Here is a 25,009-nt window from a genome sequence, read left to right on the forward strand (position 1 = left end):
TTAAGTATGTTCTAATTAATATAGACATCTTTAAAGTCATCAATATTATGTATAATACCTTTACTGTACCTAGGTTTAATGAAAGTCAAATAAGATCCTGTTATATCTGTTGCAGATTTGTCAAAAAAAAATAACAGTAATGTGCTGTGGTAAAATTTTAAGTAAATTAAATGCAAATGAGATGAGAGCTTTGGGTAAATATTTAAAATATATTTTTAAAATGTATGCTTAAAATAATCTCTAAATGTTTGATATCTTTAAATTCTAGAGTTGTGCTAAATTAAGTTAAATGACAAGATTTTATTAAATATCTATGCCATTGTCAGATAAAATAAGATTGAAATATGAATTACTTAACATTTAACTTCCTCTTACAGTGAAACTAAAGGTGTTTAGAAATACTAATCAATGGTTGGTGCCACACAGAAATGGTCTCTATTAGTAAGGGAATGATCTCAGTATCCTAGGAAAGTAATATAAATGTGTAAAGGAAGATGTAAGAATGGAATTATACTTTGTTAATGAAAAATAGTGACTTTCTCCTGAAGCTGGTTACTTCTGAATGGAAGACAAAATAAGGGACACACTAATATAAGTATAGAAAGCTGTGGAAGGCTTGTGGAAAAGGAACCCTGAGGAAAGTTTTGTACGAGGTCAGAATTGGCTAAGTTTAGAATCAAATTGGGCAACGTAAATGAATCTTAGAAGTAAGCTGGTACAAGATTAGATTTGGTTTTCTCTCTGTTAAGAGGAAAAAATTTTCTTAAAATATTAATCCACCTTCAGTAACAGATTGTAAAACTTCTTATACCTCTTAGCTGACCTGTTCTGCCTTTACCTTTGACATATTTTCTTGTTAATGAATTAGTACTACTTTACAGTGATCTATATGTTTATCTGATCAAGTGTTCTGAAATCTTTCAAAAAGCTCCCCAAATATAAAATTATAACTAATTACATTAAAATTAATTTAATTAATTAAAATTCTTTTAATCTCTAGTTAAGTTTGGGATGCTACAGAAGGCCCCTGAAACATCCCAAAGAGAGATTTTAAACTATAAAGTTTCATTTGGCATTTTAAATAACATGGAATTGTCAAATGAATCATAAAACTTCTAAGGTTATATTGAATGAGAAATATTATTAATATAGGTATTGTAGAAATTATATGGACTCCCTAAAATTCTGGTTTATCTGAAATGTTACCAGTGATAATTATGGGTATAGTGAACAGGTTTCTTTATTGATTATAGTGTAACGGTGTTTAACCATGCTTTTAAATATTTTATCATTTATAGACAGTTAATTGTTTTCTTCTGATGGTTTTGCAAAATGCTTTCTCTTCAAGGAGATTTACTGATTTCTAATAAATTTCAAACTACAGCACTGAACTAAACTGGGTAAGAAATTTTAAAGTTCTAATGAAAACTCTCATTAAAAGAATTAGTTACATGGGACTGAGTAACCTGGTGAATATGGTTATAATTTTTGATTTTGTTTCAAATACTACTGGCTTTTAACCTGTTTCCAAGACATAAAGAATCTCTTCTCCTTAAGCTAGTTATGGTTCACAGCAATTTGATAAATTATACCTATGTATACAGACTTGGAACAGTTATCTTTTCTCTCTATCTGATCCCTCAAAAGACTAAAAATACTTAGGTCCCCAGTGGCTCTATCAGACAAATTAGAGAGATCATCTCCTAAGAGATATAGGAGTATAAAGGTATTTTAAGGATTTTAAAGAGAAAAGAATTTACCTAAATCTGTAAGGCAAAAATTCATGAAAAGCCTTGACGTGGCTTTCTTGGTCTTAGAAAACCTTATTAACATTCTACCCTGAGACTCCGTATTAAAACTTCCAACACAGTCAATTTAAAAAGCCTATATGATCAAATAATCAGATTTAACTTGTAAAGAAATTAATCTTGATTTGGCTATATTTGAGAAAACTGAGGGCAACTTTAGAGAGAAAAAAATTATATTTTAGTGGATATTAAATTCTAGTTTTGTTAATTGAGGTCCATATTTACTAAGACACTTCCCAGATCATTCCTTGCTGTTATGTCACTTTACTGTACAGTTTAATTGAATTATGAAAAGAATACTCTAGGTTTGTTTCTGAAGCTCAGTAATCTATCCTTGGGTAAAGTTCCAATGCCCCATGACCTGCAGCCAGGGGATTATACATACTGCAACAGGCATGACTTAAAGAACTGTCTCCAACCTGAATGAAAAGACCCTTTTTCAGGTACTCTTAACTAGACCATACAAACCAAAGCTGAAGGAAACGGAGTCTCGGATTAATTTCCTATCTGAAACATCCCCTGCAGTGCACTGGCCTATAGAGCGCTGCTCACCTTAAAACAATGCCCAAATGGAGAAAAAGCTTCCAGACCAGGATGAGAAGAAGACGACATCTGAGCCAGACAGCTAACCCAAGACACCGGACCAGGACTGTATAAAAATTACTTTGATAATTTCTCCAACCTTTGATTATGAACTACTCCACTTGTTAAGTTTATGATAAATTACCTATGTCTAGTACTTCTGTGTTACCTTGGTGGGTTTCCCTACTCCAAGGCTCTAACTAGATAGCCCTCAGAAACGTTATTCTAAAAAGAAATTATAGTTCTGTTTAGGCCACTGTTGATCTTACAAGGTGGGAGATTTCACCTGGCCAATTAATACCTGCCCTGACCCTGACCATAAATATGAACTTTCTCATAGGATCAAACTCAGAAACACAAGCAAAATTTTAACCCAAAAATACAACTTCTCGACTATTAAATTCTTACTCATGACTTTATTAACGTTACTAGCTTTATTACTTATATCCTGTCTATTTTATAAAATTGTTGTCTGTTACATTTCCCAATGTGTAACTAGGCCCACAAGATTGATGATGGCTAAACATCTTGAAGAAACAGATAAAATTTATAACCCTGAATAAAATAAATATAATAGTGTGATTCTAGGTATGGAAATGAGCAAAGAAGGTTAAACACTTCCTGGATCATAATAGACTAGTAAGACAGGTGATCCAGAGAACTTTTAGTATCAACAGGGCCTGATAAAAAAACTAACACCTTGAATGGCAACTCAGAAGATTTTTCACCTGAACTTGGAATGAGCCATCCTAGCACCGTGGGACAAAATTAGTCATGAAATGTCTCTCAAAATATTGGTCGAATTTAGGACCAAGGGGGAACACTGTGAATGAAAATACTACAATGTGCATGAAAATACTGCAACCATGTCAGTAAACAAAGAATGCTGAATCCAAGTCAAAAGCGGCTGCTGCCAACCCCCAGCGAACATGCCTGCAGCCCGGCCTCTCAACCACTCAAAGTGGTGCCCTCCGAGCAGACTCAGAGCAAGAAAGGACAGGATACTGGCCCTAGATAGCCAGGTGCTTGCCAAAGGAATGAATTCAATGACCCAAATGTTTGCTTCCCACCATACATAGAAAAGCAGTAAATACTTGAACTTGAGATATCTGGTTTTCTTTAGATAACAAGCAAAATTTTATTGTTCCAATTACCTGGTCTTTGTTGTAAAGATTCTATATATCCTAGCTCCTCCCCTACCTCCTGGGGGCAGTCCCTCAGAGTGATCTGAGATGCTGTCATCCCGGCTCGAGTCCTCCAGCCAAATAAATCAAAGCCCTTAACATTTAGGCTGAACGTTTATTTCAATGACGTAGACACAACTCATCAATTCTGTAATGGAACACACTGAATCAGGAACCAAAAGCGTGTTTTAGTCTGGAAAATCTCCAGGTTCCTATTTCTTCCTGTCATTATACAATCCCTCCAGAACTCATTACTTTGCTGTCTGCTCCTCTGGCAACCAAACTCAGAGAAGAGTCAACTCAGCAGAGCACCATGCTGGGGAGAACCCCCCGCAGAAACACTGCAGTCTGCCTTCCCTCCCGCATGCTCTGCTGATCCTTGGTGTCCTCCATGGAGACCAGGCCAACAGAGCTGTTCCCAACAGCTGCAAAGTCGCACACGTTAAATAAATCATTTTATTTTATATGATATTTTACGTATATACCCATCTCTGAAAACAGCTTTGCCAGAAGCCCAAATCTTCAACAATAATCTGCAAAGGCAAATCAGGTCCCCAAGGGAAAACATGTCTTAAATCAATGCAAAGGCCTCCAAAGTCCTCTCCAAGAATATAAACCAAACTGCCTGCAGGTCTGCAGCTGCAGGAGGCTACATGTCTGCTTTTAAAGCAATCCCTTCCTGCCCTCGGGTACTACAATGCCCTTTTATGCCCTCCCATCGCAGGGCAAGAGCAGCCGCTGCAGAACCTTGCAGGGCAGCACTGACAGGACTGGACAAAGGGGATCAGAGCTAAACTAAGCATTCTGATGACACGAGCTTGTCACTGTGTCACTTTACAGATGTAGATATATATACAGAGAGGTGGGGTGATATTGCTCAAAGTCACACAGCTAATAAGTGACACAGTATATAACTCTGCTCCTCCCTCCTGTGTGACGCCCAACTGGGACACCCACAGGGTTCTCTCGTGGCTGCCTGAACAGTCTTTTCCTATCACTCATGACACACCACAGTGTCTGAACTTAGCATGCTTTTGCAGCATCTTTTCCCTCCAGTTTCTCAGGAACAAGGCTGTTCGGGCCTGTATGAATTCCGGCTTCCTGAAATCTCCATGCTCAGGCTGGTCTTGCCTGTGCATCTGGCATGCTGCTCAGAGGCTCTTCCTCCCCTGCAGGAGGACGTTTCTAATCTTCACAGGGACACAACCTCAGGAGAGCTCTCCTCTCGCCCTCAGCACGGCAGGTGTCCCAGACCTCATCCCGAGCAGCCCCATTAGGACGGTGTCTGCCCAGCTCTGCTAGTCAGAACAGCAGCCTCAATGCCAGAGATTATGCCCAGGTCACACTGCAAACCTACTGCCCGCCTCACAGCCCCCAGCCAGCAGGTCACCTGGAAGTCACAGCAAGTGCCCCACCCAATCCAGAAGTCTCTTCTTTTGCCAGCACCACTGATGACTGGTTTCCAACCTTTGGTCAGTTTCTCACAAAACAGCACCTTCTACAGTGAAGCGGGTGGTTTTTCTTCTGCGCCTCATCCTTACTGGAAACGTAAAGGGAAACCAAAAGGCCTTTTCTCAACCCTTTTCTGATGAAACCCTCCCACCCACAATACTCATATGCTCAAGAGCTTTGGATCCACATGATTTTCTTTCCCTTACGCTAAGTGGCTCAAAAAACTGAGGAATTCTTTCTCCTTTGAGGGTATTAGCACTCAGTTTCTCGGCTTTAATCTGTTTTTGTCTCTCTCTTCAGTGACCCTAGCAGTTGCCACCTCTTACTCCCTTCAGCAGCCTCCCTCCCAACATCTAGTCTAGGAAATAAGCTGTGATGAGGGGCCCGGGGGCCGTCACAGAAGATGCAACTAAGGCAGAGAGAGGCTACATAATTTGCCTAAGAAATCACCTTGAACCACCAACAGAGTGTGTCACATCCCTCTGTTTAACTCTTATGCTAAGCAAGTTAACTTTTTGTAGATTATGTTTATAAACAGATGAGGTATGAAAATACATACAAGGGCACACATCAACTCTAAGATATTCATTAACTCCACTATTTTGTTTCTATTTATTTTATTTCTATTAAAAAATTAAGAACCCCTGCAGTCAATATAGCAAAATGTTACTGGCTTTTAAATCCAGAATATAGAGGGGTTGTGTCATTACTCATTCTTATATGTATATTCACAAGACAAAATGATTTGAAAGTCTCTCTCCCCGCCCCCTACTCACTATTGGCTCTTACCAGAGCTCCCAGACCACGCATCTAAGAGCCTTTCACTTTACCAACAGCTGAACTCATCAGTTTTCCCCCAGAACTCCCTCTGCAGCTTTCCCTCCTCAGAACACAGCAGGACCATTATTTAACTCATTAATCCACCCAGAAACATGGGCCTTACTCCATCCTACCTTCACAGAAAGCATTGACCCTTTCCTCTTTACCATCTAAACATGCCTTCAATATGTTCACTTTTACCCACTGACCGTCCCACCGCTCAAGTGGAAGCCAACAACACTGCCCACCAGGACTCATGAGTCTCCCAAGTGGCCCCACAGCCACTCTCCCCTACTTGAGACAAATGGGATTGTGTCACTCCCACGCTTTTTGGACTCTTTTCAGACCCACTGTTCTTAGAAGAAACTTCAATTTCTTCACCTGGTGAAGGTCTTTGCCATGAAAATATCAGCTCAGGAAGGGCAGGACACGCCCTCGTTCCTCGGCCCCACCATCTGGCAGAGCATCAGCTTGGGAGGATTGAGTTCTTAGCAAACTAATTCACTTATCCATACAAATCCATGGTACATTAGAAAGATTTTAGATGTTGAGCTCGACTATTCATTTGGGGATTTTGCACTGGCAACCTGCAAGTATATATTCTAATGTTTGTGTCTTCTTAAAACCACACCCAGATTAAAGGAGTATTTGTGGAATGTCTTCGGAGTAAAAGGGACTGTACTTTTACAGATTTTATGTTTTATACTATGAACAACCCGGACAGGGTCACAAATGGAACCGCCTCACAAGTGACAGAAGACAGGTGAGACGCATATAGCAAAAGGTAACATAGATGGTAAGAGCAAAGTTGTTTCTCCAACCCCCGAAAAAATTCCTCCAAGAACTGAAAACTAAGAATTTTGAAAGTAAAATACTATCATATAAAGAAAGAAAATAAATAATCCTCTTCATCAGGGTTTCTAGATCTGACTGCAGAGTTATTAGCAGGCCATACTGAATCCTAGCACAGAAAAATCAGATGGACTAGTGGTAAGTTCCAGGAAAACGGCAGTAATTCCTCCACTTGAAAGAGGACACACACTCACTTGTTGAAGGTGATTGTAAACCACATTCTGCAGAAATTCAGAAGATTCAGGCACCGCTTCTAGATGGTGATGACACGGAAGGATGGCTTGGATGCATGCTTCTAACTGAGTCACCGGCATTCTTACACTGCAGGGGGAAATGGAGGCCGTCAGCCAATAGCACAGATGTTCCTATCATGTATCCCAGGCCGTGCCTCGGGGACTCAGTGTCCTGTAGCTGTCCGTCCCCAGGCGAGGACCCGCAGCGTGGCCCAAGCAAGCAGGAGGGGCACTGTGCTTGAGAAATCCCATCCCCCATGGGGGCAAGAGGGGCTGGTGGGGTTGTGTGAACCTATAAATGCTCATAGAAATACATCTGCATACATTCAAGTGATAAAATTAAAAGTAGCAGGCTATTTAACAAAATTTCAATTGTCAGTGTTAATTTTACCATTCCATTCCGCTTGTCCCCTGCACTCTGAGACAGGCTTAGTCTCTCTCACACCTGCAGCTCTGATGCAATAGTTGTGAATTTATTTTACTTTGCTGCAAGTGTCTTCCCTCCCAGTGTCACTGTGACTGTCGTCTCTTAACACAGTCAGATATCTTCCTGGATCTCTCCCTGAGTTCCTTGCTTCTGCTTCTCAGATCCTGAGATAAAGAACAGGTGAAGGCACATGACTGGAAAAGTCAATGTGGACTTGAACCAATTCCTCAGTGACCCCCTAGGTGAGTGCTGCCCACCCCTTACCTTCGATTCTCAAGGTTCTGCCCAGAGTGACATCTAGACAGGAGAGAGTCCTGGGCCCTATTAAAAGCTGTGTGGCTTGGGTGCAGGGAAAGCAGCAGGAGCTGGTTCCGTAGCCGGTCCCATCCACACCTCTGCTCCTCTCTCCCCTGAGGCCCCGCTGCCAAGCCCCCAGGCTCCCTGAGCTTCTGTCCTTCTCTTCTACTCTACTTCAAGCCCATTTCCTCTTCCTTTATTCCCTGATTATCCCCAGCTGGAGTGATTTTTCTATCATAGAATCTGAAAAAATTTCCTGCAGCTGAAAAAGAGGTGCCAGAGGTCAACGCCCATATGGTGGTTCCTGAAGAGAGCCCCTGGTTAGGGGGCCCTCACCAACACTCACGGGGCATCAGGCATGTTGCAGGGTCGACCACCCCCAATAAGAGTTTGCTGTGACCCCAAGGCACGCACAGCATCCCTGCTCACTAAAATATAGTTGTAGTCCTTTATTAAGAAGCAAAAATAAAAAAATTACTCATGTTTCTTAGTAAAATTATTTATGAGGGAGAAAAAGAAATTGTAATAGAAAGAACAAATTTCACTCCATGTTAGATGTGTTCGTTTGGCTTTAATCCTGTACCTTGTTTTCTAGGCTCAGACTTGATGTTTCTGCACCTTTTGTAAAAGAAAGTTGCCTTTAGCCTGAAATATCCAGGAGGGCCTATTCTCCGGGCTCTGATCTTTAAGAATATTTGCTCTTCTACACTTATGTATAGATGGCAAGTTGTAAAATACTGAATAACCTTTCTTTTTTTTGGAGGTTATACGGGGGCACCATAATTTGACCCACATGGACAGCTGCAGGAACAAAGGATTTCAAGGACAAACAATTCATACAACAAGAAGTTTGCAACAACCAGCCACATCCCCGCCCCTTTTTGGTATAAAAGGAGACTGAATTCTGCCCTGGGGAAGAGAGTTCTACTGGATAACAATATGCCATTTTCTGGGCCTGCCAGCTTTACAAATAAAGTCTCTTTTCCTTACTCCAACATCTCATCTCCCGATTTATTGGCCTGTCATGCAGCAAGCAGAATGAGTTTGGACTTGGTAACAAATTGACTGCCTTAGAGGTAGTATGTCTCCACTGTTTCCTCATTTCCAGTATGTCACAACCTATCAATTTTATATGCTTTTTAACAACACGAACAAAAAACCTATTATAAGGAATTGACTCCACAGAAATAAAATTATTTCTACTCCTTCAAAACTTTTTTCTTTTCTATTTTATTTTGTTTTGCTTATTGAAAAGAAAATAAATTCAAATCATTTTATTTCACGTATTTTTATAGCTAGATATTGTAAATACTACAAAGATATTTAAATTGCAATAAAAATTGTTCATATATTAGTATAAAGATATATACACAATCAATGCAGATTAGGAAAGGATTAGATATTTACTAAAAATCCACTGCACATCCAGTCTTTTACAAGCATATCCTGGAATATAAGCTCTATTATCCAGGGGCCCCCCACCCCCATTCTCACTGCCGTGTCCCTTAGTAATCAACTACCAAGGCACCAGCATAGAACCATGCGATCGCTATTTTAGGTATAAATGAGGGAATTAGCTCATTCAATTCTAAAACAGAAACCTTAAAATAAATACTGAACTTATTTACAGATAAACAAATTTGGACACAAAAAAGTACAGTTTCTCCCCAAATTCACAAAGATAATAACTGGTAAAGGCAAGATTTGAACTCATCTGCCTTGAATATAAAGCTAAGGTGGTAATCCCCTTCGACTGTGGAGAAACAGCAGCACAACCTGTCACCCTATCTTTGTTCGGATCTGGCTTTAGACAGCCTGAGACAGCACCCCATTCCTATGGAACTCGAGGGCAAACAATAACAATAAGTATTTTATATTCAGTAGTTTCTTAGGTCTCAATTATATAAAGTGTCAGCAGGTCAGCAGAAAACTCTGGGAAATATGAGTGGGTCCAGAGCTTTTTGCTGATAAGAAACTCAATCTATCAGGACAGAGTGACCTTCCCATGAGAGGCCTCATGGACATAAACTAAAGGCAGCTGAGCAATGAAAACTAGCAAGAACATGGAACTCAAGCAAGAAGGATCCCTACCATTCCCTGCCCAGTTGCCTCTTCACCCTTGTGGACAAGATGGCAGAAGGTCCAAGTTCTTGTCCAAGTTACAACATCATGGATTCTCACCCATAAAATATTACGACTCTATTCTGTCTTAAGTCCTTTCCAACTAAAATATGATGACACCAATATCTCAGCAGAATGTCTATGTCTCCACTTTCTCTCTTCTATTAGGAGACTATATCTATGGCTACAAAGCCGAAATTCAATTAAAAACACCATGCACGAAGCCTGGTGAACGTCTGTGTAAGAGACACTGTTCTCACGCTCAGTGAGTGAAAACTCAGAAAAAGTGGTCCTTCTCCCTCTGCAAGTGGGAGGTAGCCTGATTGTGTGTGTGTGTGCGCACACGTGTGTGTGTGTAAATCAAATACAATGTATTCTGGGATGTGCACAGATTTTCTTTATGTTACTATCATTTCATGAGGATGAGCCAACCTTTAAATTAATTTGAATCTAGTATTCTGAGAGAGTCTCAGGCTCTTTTGGTGGAGGATGGGAAAGGGGAAAGGAAAGGAGGAAAGAAGTAAATGAAGCAAAGCTGTAAGAGTACTGCTAGGGAAAGGCAAGTCATTAATTCTGTTCCTACTTGCATCACACACAAATTAGGGACTGGCTTTCCCCCATGTCTTGTCAAGCACTGAGTTGCAGAAGAACAGCCGACAGCCCATTTCTCACTGAGCTTGTGACTGTACGTGGCATCTTATAGACACTAATTATTTAACCTGACCAAACAATCTAGCAGCAGGCTGTAATTCTCCTATTTTGAGAGATAAGAAAACAGGAAGTGAAAGAGGGTATATAGCTTGACCAAAGTCAGAGGACAAGTAAACTAAAGAGGATGAATTCAAACTCAGATCTGAATGCAGAGTCTGATCTTCCCACTCCCAGGGCTGGAAAATCCTTAACACACAGGGTCCCCAGCTCCTCTGCATTGTTCCTGGCACCAAGCATTTCCCATGGTGATATTCTCCAGTTCTCAGACACAGCACTCTGTGCAGCCAATAACCTCCATTCGACCTTGATCATCTACCTGCCATGCCCACCAGGCTTCACCAGGCAGGAAAGCTGGCTTTCAAGTGCATACAAAGCCACCCCTGGTTTATCCTGGACTCTTCAGCAGCTTTTCCAACGTAAAGGCAACCATGAAAGTGCTCACAGTTTGTAAATGAGCCACACTACCTCTCTCCATCTGTCTCCTCACCTATACTACTTTGCTATGACCATTTTGAGAATCTTGGAAACAAATTTTTAAAAACAGAAAAGAAAGGATTCTGTAACAAGTACTTAAAACTTACAATTTTAAATGAGAAGTCACAAAGTGAGTATTTACAAACCGAATCTTCCTTCCTAGGTGTCAGTTTTAACAGTTAAAAAATATAATAGCAAAAAATTCTCACGTAAAAAATTAACAAAATCATCAACAATAATCTGGAATAAACTCAAAAACAATGCCCATGTTGTACATGGAGAAAGTACAGGACTGTACTGAGGGGTAAAGTAAGAGGTGTGAAAGTAGAGACAACAACATTTTGTATGGAGGAAAGCAGTTTTGAAAAAATGTACGTTCTCCTAAAGATAATTCAAAATTACTAAAAAATCCCATGACAACACTTCTTTTTTTTTTAACTTGAAAAATTATATTAGAATTCTTCAGGAATAATAAAGTCATAATACTAGCCAAGAAAATTTGGGATGGTAAAGAGAATCAAAAAAATCGCACTGTCAGATATTAAATAAATTTTTACAATATGTAAGATATAGTGCTAGAGTAAGAAAGTAAGATTGACAGAAATAAACCATGAGCTCAAAAAGAGACTCTAGTGTACATAAGTATTTTTTACAGGTGGGATTTCAAGTTAAAAAGCAAAGTATGAATTCAATAATTGTCTTGGGACAATCAGAGAATCCCCTGGAAAGAACAAATTCTATTCCAGTCATATTGACCGCAAGAAAAATTACAGAAAGTGATGTGAATATTAGAAAGTACTAATAACAGCGAATATAATTCTTTGCTCATATTAATTCAACTTCTCCTCACTATAACAAGTACCATTATCATCTCCATCTTAGAGATTAAAAAAACCTACAGAAGAAATTTATACCATTATAAGAAAGCATTTCTAAGAATAATATCAAGAATAAAACCCAAAAAGAAGACATTTACTATCTTAAGATTATTTTGGGCCACAACAAAAATGAACCTACTGAACAAAATGAAAGGCAAAAAATTACAAGGAAAAGCTCTCTGATACATCTTGATGAAGACAAGGGGTTAATGTTCATAATATACATAGAGCTGTCACAAAGCAACAAGAAGCTCCCTCACTTAAATGTGTTCAATGGACAAAAGAGATCATTCACTTTTTAAAAGTCAGATGGCTAATGAATGAAAAATGCTCAATACCTCACTGGTCATCAAGTGTAAATTAAAACAATGAAAAAGCACTTTTGCTCATCATATTGGCACATATTTTTAAAAGATATTCTAGCTAGTGTCCATCTTTGAGAGAACAAACTGTGAGCGATCTTTTGGAGGACGACATGTCAATGGATATGTAAACTCTGAAAAACGTGTGTACACACAGGCTGAACTCCACTTTTAGGAATTGTTTCATTTAGAAAAAATCAGTTCAAATAGATGTACTCATCAGAGCATTTACACAGCACTGTTTAAAATGGTGAGAAGAAAAGCTGAAGTGAAATCATATCCAGCGATAGAGAATTGGTTACATAAGTTATTCTACATCTTTTCATTCCCCACAGGAGAAGGAATTTCTAGATTTACTTGAAAGGAGCCTGTGATTTATGAAGTTGTCACATCCAAGGACTAAATTTCCAGAAACTTTAACTAAAGAAATACTCATACAAGATCACAGGAATGTTTGTATAAGAAGGATTCCAGTCAAACACCCTTTCTGACAGTGGAAGATGGAGAAAACTTAAGTGTCTACCATCAAGACAATGATGCGGTAAATCACGGCGAGCTGTGGGCACTTAAGTTCCGGCGTTTCGGCGTGGTCCAAGGCCTTGTCCACAGTACTCTCCCACGAAAGGTGTCCTTACACAAGAGAATAAACCTGCACATCAGGAAAACCCTCTACTCTATCTGAAAGGACTGGGTGAGTCTAGAGGGGGAAGAAGTCAATGATATATACCTGAGTGAATAAACCGAGCTGCAGAAAACATATAGTATGGACTTATTTTTCAATAAAGCATATATACACTCACATATACATAGATTTCTCATATTCGTGATGTATGTGTATATATATATGACATAGGCATAAAGGTCATGAAATACATACTCCACATTGTCAGCAGTTTTTACTCTCTGGAAATAAGGGGAAGGGAATTAGGGGACTTTCGGTACCACCACAGTTCTCTTTTCAGTATTTCAGTTAAGTATACTTGGAGTTTAAAAGTTTATTTAAGTCCAAAGTAAAATGGACGATGCCTCCACAAGACAGAATGCTATACTGGTCATTAAAAATCATGCCAGTGGAGATAGAATATTGTAGCAAAATGTGTAATAAGCCGAATGGAAAATGGAGGTCTCCATACAGTAAACAGGCACACAGTGCTCGCTGGTTTTTATGACAGAGGTAATACACACTGATGAAAAGAACAGAAAATAGATTTTAAAGTGTTAATTATTATCTCTGAGTACTGGGAACAAGATAGACACTTTTGACACTTTTTTCAGACTTTTATATTAAATACACACTATTTTTCACCTGAAAAAAGCATTTTTTGATGTCTAGTACCACACATTGGAAAAAACACACGAGTACTTACAGAAACAAATAACTAGGAGACACCACAGCACCGTCACGCAGTGTAGAAAGGGCAATCCTGAATAACACCACGCAGTTACATAAGGACCCACAAAGTGACAGCACCCCCTGTAACAGGGCGCCCCCCCTTCTATTTGTCAGTTGTGTCTTCAGGGCTGAGGCAATTCTGAGCACGGCCAGTGTCAGTGCTGATGTCTGGATGGATGCCACTGGAGGTGAAGGCACCTGCAAGCCGAGAGGAAGAATAGAAATCATCGTCTGCTTTTTCTGTCTTGTTTCTTTGTTACTTTTAAAGAGAGGCGTAAATAAGATAAACTGAATCTTCCCTACTGAAATTTCAGTAATGAAACCGTTTTTAAAGTGTTCACAACTTATATTCTGCCTATGACTGTCTTTTCAACAAAGCATCATATTTATTAAATGTTAATTAACTCAGTTAATTAACTACTTGTTGAAACCAATTAAAGAACATGAAATGCACTACGTGAAAGCACCAAGCCTGCAGTGACTAGCTCAGCTGTCTTCACGTCAGTGCAGTCAAACCCCACCATCCCGTAGCCCTGAGCTTCTGATGCTGGTAAGAGAGCACGCTGCTGCCTCAGATGGAGAGAAACGGTGAAAGCATTTTCTGAAATCTACAGCACTGAAAAAACATAAGTGATAAATCCCAGGCTCCTTTGAGGCTGCCATTTTCCGTTTCTGGCCAACACCCGTCAATGAGCAGAACCACCCCATTCCCGAGTCATGGGACTCACGTGGGCAGAAGTTTTGGAGAAATTTCCAGGTATAGAATGTAAACCAACTATACATAAAACTCTGAAAAAGAAAAGATGCAATACTTTGATTTTGGAAGACACTAAAATATTCTCCTAATCCTTAGTATTTGGAAAAGCTGGGCTTCTACTAAGCCACTTATTTATTTCACAGCCAATGAGCATCTTCCACAAACCCTGTTTCCCTGTGTCTGCTGGGAGCTTCAGGCACATTGATGCTGTCTATCTTATAAGTCACAAGGCAGAGGCGTGTGTCTCACGCCTGCAAATCTCACACAGGCTCAACTCCTAGCCTCACTGTATGAACTTGGCCCCATTTTCTCACGTGTTTATTTGGTATCTGTTCTTCTGTAAGCTGCCTGAAATGCTTCTTGGAACAAGTCAGAAGAATGAGTGGGTAGAGAAATGGACAGAAGGACAGGTGAGAGATGGGCAGACAAACAGAGAGTCTCCAAGAGAAGGGGAGCAATCAAAATTACCTATGCAAAACCCTCTTCTAGTCAGGGAAGGAAACCACCACGGAGAAGTGTGAAGAGGCAGGTAGCTTAGGACTGTTTCCTGGATTCCATGAAAAGTCACACCAAGAGATGAGAGGGTAGAACTATAAATAATAAAAGAAAAAAAGCATGCATGTTTGAAAAATATATCTACATTATGTACTTTCTAAAGAATAGAGTCAAATCAGCAAGGCCCAATAACACAATCCTTGGGTATTTACAGAAGTGAGAATCCCATCTCCAATCCGCAAGGCATCCCTTTGGAGCACTGAGAGTCTACACGGTGTGGTCATAAAGCCGTCACCGCAAAAGCTATGCTATCCTGCACTTACGAGGAAAGAGCAGCTGTACTCGGTCTGCCTACACGCGTCTTTTACAGCCCTCAGCACCTCTACGGGGGAGGGACGCCTAGCGAGCCCCATCTCTGCAGGACAGAAAACAAGTCCAGGAGAGGCTAAGCCGACCCACCAATTCTCCATCTCACAGGACTTGTCACTCCAGACCCGGACTTGAACTCGGACCCACGTTTGTAACCAAAGTACTACCGTATTTTATGTGCTTTTTGTGTGTATAATACATTTGTTTCTGGCATGAAAGGGTATTTAATAAATGATCGGTTGTCTTGTCTATCTCATTAGCTCACAATCTTTATATTTTTGTATTGTACTCTTCCCCTGGAGAAAGGAACGGAAAGAGCGGGGGTCAGAATGAGGTGGGGCTCCATTCTTTATCTGTTACCTCATCTCATCCAAGTCCCCAAACAGGGAGAAAGAGCAAATGTTCTCTTCATCATTTAAAGAGAGGGCTCCAGTGATGGTGACTTACTCAACTCCAAAACCAAGTCTGGGGGAAGGGCACATGTAGCAACGAGAACAGTATCACCTGTAGGAAGGCAAAAAGAGCTCAGGGGATGGCTCAATGGGTCAGCCTGATTTAATTTCAATCGATAAAACAATAACACACTCTAAAAATATTAGCATACAATGGATTTGCTCTTTCTTGACATCTAGCAAGTTTCCACATCTCACATGTAACATTATCATGAACTAGTGAAAGGAAGAGTCCACAGACAAGGAAAATCAATGCCACAGGCAGGCTGAAACACAGGCTGGAGGAAAGGAAGAGAAAGGGCATAGTTAAGAAGAGGGGAAATTCTGGGAAAAAGACATCATCACAAGGACTCTCAAGCATCATCCAGCAATCATATAATCATTCTTTCAAGAGAAAGTTACTTAGGTCCTATTTTGTGCAACATTGTACAGTGGGCGAAGCAAGAGCACAGCGTCCGGTGGCAGCAAGTTGCGGAGCTCCAATACACTTCTGATCCCGGTACCTTGCACACTTGTCCTCAGTATAAAGGCAAAAAATATAGTAAAATAATCCAATGTAAACTCTATGCAATGCTGAAAAAAAATTAAAGAAGACCTAAATACCTGGACAGACACACCACGCACATTCCTGGATCAAATGACAGCATTCTTGGGATGGCAGTGCTCCCCAGAGCGATCCATATATTCAACGTTGACTCGATCACAATCCCAGTGGGTTGCTCTGCAGAAACTATCTGCTGCTACAATTCATATGGGAATTCGAGGATCTCAGTAACCAAACCGTAGTTGAAATAGAAGAACAATTTGAGAGGACTTGTAATTCTCAATTTCAAACCTTACAACTGTATCTCCAGGTGAGATTAGAGGCCATTTTTAAGTTATAATTGTGTTTATCCTTATTTTCTAAATTCTGTACAATGAATATACCTGTTAGAATAAGAAATATAAAAAGTAAGGTATTTTTTAAAACATGCAAACCGATTCATTCATTGGGAAAAAAATATTTTGACTATAAAGAAGAAAACAAATATCTAGTGAAAAAGGACTATTTAAAAACAAGAGTGCATTTACATTTTCCTAAATTGGAACCTGAAAAGCACAAACACATCAAGTTTCTAGGGAGAGTGTTGCAACATATTAATTGTTATTTCCAAAATTCTAATTGAACAATGAAAACTCAAGAAAGGGAAAATCTTGATTGACAGCCAACTGCAAACACATGGAGATCAAAGGCCTAGAAATCATAGTTCCTTTAACTCTGCTACTAACTCAATAGGAGAGGAAATTCCTCACAGAGGGGACAGTGGAATCCCATGCATAAGAAAGGATACACAGTACAAACTGCACTAGAATTGGGGGTGGTTTCCTTAGAAGAATTCTAAAGTTACAACATTGCTGAAAAACTATAAAAACACTGACAGACAGATTAAAACACACAGTCATATATATTATATAGAAAGATATGAAGTCTGCTCCCATGTTGCATAGAAATACGAACATATTTGTTCATTTATGGGCACTGATTACTTTATCCCAGGTAGAATATTTCAACTAAAATAGATAATCAATAATACACTCCTCTTGTCAAGGCTAGTTGATAAGTTACTCTGCTATGTAAGCATAATGTGTCTAAGATAGATTTTAAATTAGTGAAAAAGATTTTTGTATGGTTTCTTGAACCCTTCTCAAAACACCAAGCTTAATTTTAAAATAAATCTGAGCAGTATTTCTATATGATCTTTTCCCTCGTGAAATGAACAACACAGTCTGTTGTCAAAATTCTTTCCTTACAATGATTCACGAGCACCGTATACTCACAAAACTGCTGGACAGCAAGGCACTATCCAGACACTGTGACAAAAGAAATGAAACACAAGGAAGACAGTGACCCTATTCTGCAGGGCTAATAATCTGTTCCAACACTGGGTTTTTATTTGATTGGTTTGATTGGTTAGAAAAATAAAATCACTCAAGTACACTCTTCTTTGAGCATTATGTAAATCATGACTCTTTTTAGTGTCATGAGCAGGAAAGACTTGAGCATGAATTGATTAGATCAACTAGGCACAATCATCACTGGAGCCTGAGTAATAAATAAGTACATGAGACCTAAAATAAACCTACACAGATCTCTACAAGGAAAATGAAGAGGTGAGTTCCCCAATGAGAAAACAAACAATCAAGAAATCAAAAAAGGAAAACTTTTTCATTAACGATTCCAGGCAGTAGTGGAGCATGGTGGTGAAGATCACAAATGCTGGGGACAAACATGAGGGTCTGAAATCCCACAGCACTGGGTAGCTGTGACACTGATATTTCAGTGAAATTTTCTGCACCTCAGTCTCCTATCCATAGACTGTGGACAACCACAGCACCCATCTCCTAGAACGGTCTTAAGAATTAAGTTATTTTTTATATAAAAGTTTAAATAAAATACCTCAGATTTTAAATATTACCCCAAAAGCTCAAGGAACAAAGAAAACAGTGATAAATTGGAGTTCATCAAATGTTAAAAATTTGCTTCAAAGGACACCATCCAGAAAGTGAAAAAACAACAGAGAGGAGAAAATTTTTTCAAATTATTTAACTGATTAAGTATTCAGATAAAATAAAAGAAAAAACTCCTACAACTCAACAAGAAAAAGAGAACTCAATTAAAATGTGAATAAAGTATCTGAAAATGTATTTTTCAAAGAAAATACACAAATGGCCAATAAGCACAATCAAACGATGTTCAATATCATTAGCTGTAAAAGAAATCAAGTCAAAACCACTAGGAGAAACCGCTTCACACTCACTACAATAGGTTATAATAAAAAAAAGTGTAACAAGCACTAATGAAGACACAGAGGAAGCGGAGTGCGCAGCCCTTACTGGTGAGGATGTAACACAGCGTGGCCACTTTAGAAAACAGCCTGGCAGGTCCTCAGAGAGTTGAACATTTGGTTTATGAATGACCCAGCATTTCTGCTCTCTGGTCACCCAAGTAAGAGAACTGAAAACAAATGTCCACATAAAAACTCCTACAGGAGTATTCACGGCGCCATTACTCTTCACACCCAAAAAGCAGAAACAACACAAATGACTATCACCTGATGAATGGGTAAACAGTGGGGCCCGGATATACAGTAGAATATAATTCAGCAATAGCAAAGCATAGAGTACTGACCCAGGCCACAACCTGGAAAAACATTGAAAAAGTTACTCAGTGTGAAAGAAGTCAGTCACAATAGACAGTTCCATTTACATGAAATAACTTGTTTTACATGAAATGTCCAGCACAGGCAAATCCACAGAGAGAGAACAGTGGCTGCCTGGGGCTGGGGGAGGATGAGGAAGATGGGAATGACTGCTTGTGCATACAGGGCTTCCTGTTGGGGGATGAAAATATTCTAAGATTGACTGCGATGCACAATTCTGGGCATTGAGTAAAAACCGCTGTACATTTTAATGGGTGAATTGTATTAAAACTGTTAAGGACAAAAGCACCTAGGGCCAGAACCTTCAAATAGTAAATGCAAATTGCTAACTTTTATTACAGGAAGAAGAAACTGCCCTCAGCATGAAAGCAGGAGATCGGCAAATGTGGGTTAACAGAATTGGACAAGAGCATTTCACTTGAAAGAGTTGCTGAGTGTACACGAAATATTCAGAAATAGGAAAATCAGCTTGACATCACGAAGAAGCATTCTGCTTCAAATGCAGATCAAGGATTCGGCAAGCCCAGCTGCTAGAAATAACCAGAGAAGAAACCTGGTTCTTAAAACAAGCACCAGAGCCAACAAGGAAATGGTGGTGAGGAAAGCAGGCAGCCAAAAATCTGGAACAGTTTGCTACAAATAATTTCTCCACTGAAAATTCAAAAATAAAATGAAAGTGATGCAATGCTGAGCTGGCCTCACGTTAAAGGGCTTCCTCTGCTGCTCGACAGTTCTGTAACCCCGAATGTGAGACTCAGGAGAATCAGCATGGCTCCTGGCAGTCCCCAAGTGACTGCCCACCAGCACGCTTACCACCATCACATCTGCCAGGGTTGTATTGCACAGAAGAGACCAACTTCTAAAAGGCACAGGAAATGTTTACCAGGGAAGAAAAGGCTGCTGTCAGTCCTGGGACAGAGGCCCTGTGAGCAGAGGCCAGAAGGCTGCAGGTGAACTGGAGTAGACCTGGGGCAGGAAGGGACCACGGAAGAGCAGATCTCAATTTTCTACTCTCTCTCCCTCGGGTAGGAGATATAAAGCCTGCATCCTTCTCACCTGGAACTGTGGGTTCTGGCTGGCAGAAGTCTTACGTACAGGGAATGAATACTCAAGACTCTGTGGAAAAAGTCAAGAAAGCGAGAGGGCGTAGGGACCCAACTCCGCGAGCCTCTCAAATGCTCCCATATTTATTGTGTATAATCAAAGGAAAACGTCATTAACAGTTGAGTGATAGTAAGCAGGAACTTGGGGAAAGAAGGATGAGACAGAGATTGTAGAATCCACCATGAGTACAAAGGCTTAGTGTATCTTTAGCGAAGTCATGGTGTGAGAGGAATAAGATACATTCTTTAGACATGTGAATTACAAAGCAGACCACCAGACCAGCTAGGTCCTTGTTTGGGGGATAATAGAGTATCTAACTGCACACAAGCCCAGCCTTTATAGCTGAGGGCCTGGGTCATTGCTTTGCGATGAGCAGAGTGCTATCTAAAACCTCATCTACGCAAGCAAAGCATTATCTCTGCTTTTTAAGGCAAGGAGACAGGAGTGAGTATGCACAGGGCCCTGCTTGCAAAGCAGTTACTAAGCATACGTTTTCTTCTTAAATTTGACAGGCGGCTGGGGTCTGTTAAAATTTGTTAACCCAATCATGGGCTCCCACATGGAACCATTATGAAGGACACCCTAGGGTGACAAATCCTGGCTCTGGGTCTTTTCCTGCCAGCTTCAGCCACTCTAGCAGAGTCTAGGCACATTCCTGAATAATGATCATACAGAACCACCCACACTGTTAACTACTGGTGCTTGAAACTTAATTTTAGCTCTACACAACTTAACGTAGAAAAGTTTCAGAAATAAAAGATATTATATTTATTTTATATCTCATCATAGGACTGATTTTTCTGATTGCTCTAAGCTGCTTCTTCTTGGTAAAGCACCTAATTCTGCAGGTGAATTCAGTACTTTCTTTGGGCATAACTAGCCAGTTTGGGCTCGCTAACTTCTATTGGTCAAATACCGATACACTTAATTGATTTCATTGTTCATCAATTTCAGCTGGGAGCAGAGGGAGTGTCACTCTGTTCCTCAGCCCACCCTCAACTCTTTATCATCAGCAACTCAGGCCTCCGGAAACCAAAAAAAGCTTTTGTTTCCCTTCTACAGTTTCAACAAACCCAACAGGATACATAAGCCTGGAGAAAGAATTCAAAACAAATGTTAAAACAAAAATCAATAAACCTGAAGCAACTCCATCTCCGAATCATGATACACAATGACATGAGATTAAGTGTGTCAGGCACAAAGCATGGGTGAGCCTGACCACCTGATTTCTATTCTTCAAAGGAAGGAAAGTTTTCTTATTTTATATTATCACTCTGTCATTGTTTCTGATTAAGCCAAAAACTAGTTTATGAAATAATTAAGCATTGAAATAACAGATTATTGTTGTATCAATTACAGAAGGCATTCAGAGGTGTTAGGAAAAACCACCTCTGTAAAAAATGTCTTCCACTGTGAAGAACACGTATACAAAATGCAACAGAGAATTCAAGCTCTTGTGGGGAGTAAAAGCCACAGAAACAAAGCAAAGTCATTACTATGAGTCAACTCAAAATTCACTGGACAATCATGTTCAATGCATTCAATGAAATTTAAAGGCATACTGCAAACCATATACTTAATGATCTGCAGGCTAGAGGAAGAATTTCTCTCTTTAACAGACAAGATTAATCAACAGGGTGCCCCACCAAACAAGGACCAAAGAACAATCAGGTTTTTAACAGTTCTGATAAATCAGCATTTTCTAAAGATCAAAATCCAGAAATTTTAAACATTCATTCACACCACAATGAAACAAGCACTTAAAAAAAACCCAAAGAAAATAAGCACATAGAACATGTACATAGATCAATGAGAATTTCTTGTGACGCTGGAAGAAACAGGCTATAGTCTTTTACTTGAGAAATAAAACTACTTTTAAAGATAAATGCTAAAACACATTTCATCATTCATGTTGCCTTGAAAAATCTGAGGCACTTGTATCTGATTAGAAAAGCAATTCTGAGTAATAGTGTGTTACAATTCAGTGCCAGTTTGCTTTAGAAGAAAAGAGAAAAGAAAAGCTACTGTTTCTCATATCCTGCACAAAGTGTGAAGTGTCTCCCTGCCTCTTTCTCCTCCCGTTTTCTAAGCTCATGCTTCCCAACCCTTCTGAAACAAGTATGAGAACCTCTTATTCCCGCCAATATGCCAAATGACAAAAGAAAATCAATTTATTTGTGTAAGTAAATGCTTATACCTTGAACTGGAAGAGAAAGATATCAGAAGTCTATATGGAACTTATTTCTACATTCCTGAAATCACACACACAAACGTTCACACAGACACAGACACAGACACATACCCCCTGGATTACTGGGAAATTCACAAGGTTATGATTTCCATCTTCTAGAAGATAACTTTGTAGTTAGTCTAAAATACAAAACTGTCAGCTTTGGAAAGCCTTGATCACCTGCTAAAGCATCCAAATATCAAAGAGACCCAATTAGCCTTCTCGGTAGAATGTAATTTCCCATGATGGCAAAACATACCCTAAGAAGTACTGGATCCAAGTCTCGTGTTTATCACTAGCTATGATCGCTTTTAAGCACATTAACAGATTCAGAAACGTATGTCTCAACAGCATTTATTCTTATTGAAATAGTATACGTGTTCAATTGCCTATACAGAGACCAGGTCCCATGATGGAGTTTAAGAGCTATTTTGTGTATTGCAATATTTATTTTTAAGTGCAGACAAGGAGGGTGGGTATTACTCAGTTGTAGAGAACCTGCATAGCATGCACAATGTCCTGGCTTCAGTCCCCCGTACCTCAAAAAATATAAATAAAATAAGGGCATATTTAAAAATGAGTAAAGTTATAAAAAAATGCAGACTAAAAACCACTGCAATCTAGGAGACACAATTACAATAAAAAAACAAGAGTTTCTATCAATTATTGGCTATTTGCCAATCGCAGAGACAACCAGAATTCACACCTGATAACCATCACGTGTGATTCTCAGCAACCCTACTAAGTAGACACGGATGAGAAACCAGGCTCTGCGGATGAGGAGACGGAGCTCAGAGGAGCCGGGGACGCTGACCGTCCTGCTTCCCGTGACACCACATCAGCCCAGGGCAAGCGCTGACGGAGCTGCTATGAGGGGACACCCAGCTGCATGGAACCTTGGGGCACTGGGGAGTCCCAGAAAACACTAAAAACTGTTCAGTGAAAAACCAGCTCAAATATAATACACTGTGCCACATTGTTTAAACAGGGAACATGACTGAGACCTTTTTGATGCCTCCGTGTCCTTTCTGCCATCGTCAGTTACTTGCCCTCACAGCGTGACCAGTGATGAACTGGACCCCATATGAAGTGCACTCAGATGGCAGAGCATTTGAAGCTGTTTTATGAAGTTTGTAAGACTCTGTGCCTCACACAGGCGGTCATCCATCACTTCTCACCGGTGTGGACGTACCACCTGAAATCACTCCTTTCTGCTTTTTAAAATCCCTTCATCTACTCCAGACTTTTCAACAGCAAAGAAGCAGCTAAACCACAGACAGTGGACAGCTTTTCACCAAATTTCTTGAACGGCCCATCAGACTACCTGGAAGCCCTTTACTTTTATTAAACCCACTTCCAGGTACTTCATCATTTTCTGATTGGTGGACTTGGCCTCTGACTGAGCTACTCAGAGAGCTCCCAGCCTCACATCCGTGAGAGGACCCTGCTGTTGGGAGAAATCAGTGAGAAAGGCGTACATCCCCTAGTCAGGTCTGCACGGCTAGAAGTGCCACAACGTGCTAAAAATTTATACCGTCATAACCCCTGGGCTCCCATGGACTGGTTTCACATTAACCAAACTCATGAGACACTGATACAAGAAAACCAGAAATTTAACTTATTAATGTAACAGAAGACGTGAAACTATGAACCAGACTGCAATATCAGAGTTCAACCATGAGTATATGTTCTCCTCCACGGCCCAATCACGGGCAGGCAGTCACATGGCAAGTGTGGACAGAAGCAGAGCAGGAAGGATTTCTACATTAATTCAATGGACTAAATTTCTGTTATACCAACAGATCTGCTGCCTGGAAAACAATTAATGCTAATCACGGTGCACTCTTCGTGGACAGTTGCCGAGACACGACTGTGAGCACCTGTGTAACTCTCCTTTCCCTGTCCTTTATGGGCTAATTGAGGCACAGACGTACAGAAATCGAGGGATGCAGATACATCTAAACACCCAAAGCCCATTCTGGGAGCCACAATACCATACAGCCAGGGTGAAAATACTTGCTCTGCCACTTACTGGTTCTGTGACCTTGGCCAACTTACCCTCTGTGTGCCTCAATTTCCACACTGTAAAACTGGGATAACAATCAAACCTTCCTTACTCGCTTGTTGACAAGATTGAAGGATTCATTTCTGTAGAACGCTCAGAAAAGAATGTAGCACATTTTTGGTGCTCAACAAATGTCAAATTAATATTACAGTGGTTTACAAGTCTCCTTCCTAATCATCTTCTGTGTTTCCTGGCTAGACTAATACCCAAAGGAAATTTTTATTTCTCCTTTTATAAACTCTTGGGGTGCACCCTTCTGTTCCATCCCACCACCTGTTTAAACTGATGGAAGGGATACCTCCTCCCCACTCCTCTGGGCCATGCAGAGTGCTACTCCCTTCACAGCCCTGACCCCTGGCCCACAGCTAGCCCTCCTCACATTAACAGATTGAGTTGTGATTCCAGGGAGACAAGCAGGGCATGTGAAACCCTTCCTTTCCCTCCAGTGTTGGCCACCCTAGGGAAGCACCCTGGATGCTCAGCTCCATGGCAGAACAGCCCTGTGCATGATGGGGCAGATTCTCTCAAGGGAAGGCTTGTTGTGGCCCAGAGATACCTGGGACAGGGTGAGTCTCTACTTCTGGGACACAGTATCATGACACTCATTTACCCACAGCCCTGAAGTTCATGGAGAACGTGGCTTCATCAGTAACAAAGAAGACATTTAACGCCTGCCTACTCTTTTGTGTCATCTCTCAGTTGGCTGCTGGAGACAACATGTGTATAAGTATTGGTTCCCCTTAG

General features: G+C 40.2%; 1 protein-coding gene and 1 long non-coding RNA gene across 2 annotated transcripts in view; both read right to left on the reverse strand.

The window, feature by feature from the left end:
• Positions 1-25,009, reverse strand: part of LOC140699629 (trafficking protein particle complex subunit 9-like) — a 133,733-nt gene that overhangs the window by 95,523 nt on the left and 13,201 nt on the right. The window contains exon 2 of the mRNA XM_072972261.1: positions 6,892-7,018. Within this exon, the coding sequence (XP_072828362.1) occupies positions 6,892-7,018 (127 nt within the window). The remainder of the gene's footprint in view (positions 1-6,891; positions 7,019-25,009) is intronic.
• LOC140699630 (uncharacterized) lies at positions 12,570-16,535 on the reverse strand. The gene is made up of 5 exons (XR_012077866.1): positions 16,270-16,535; positions 15,575-15,718; positions 14,819-14,940; positions 13,568-13,791; positions 12,570-12,830 (listed from the first exon to the last, which is right to left on the reverse strand). It is a non-coding gene; the product is annotated as an uncharacterized lncRNA (long non-coding RNA).

The sequence above is a fragment of the Vicugna pacos genome, chromosome 11, assembly GCF_048564905.1.
Source record: "Vicugna pacos chromosome 11, VicPac4, whole genome shotgun sequence".
Classification (NCBI taxonomy): domain Eukaryota; kingdom Metazoa; phylum Chordata; class Mammalia; order Artiodactyla; family Camelidae; genus Vicugna; species Vicugna pacos.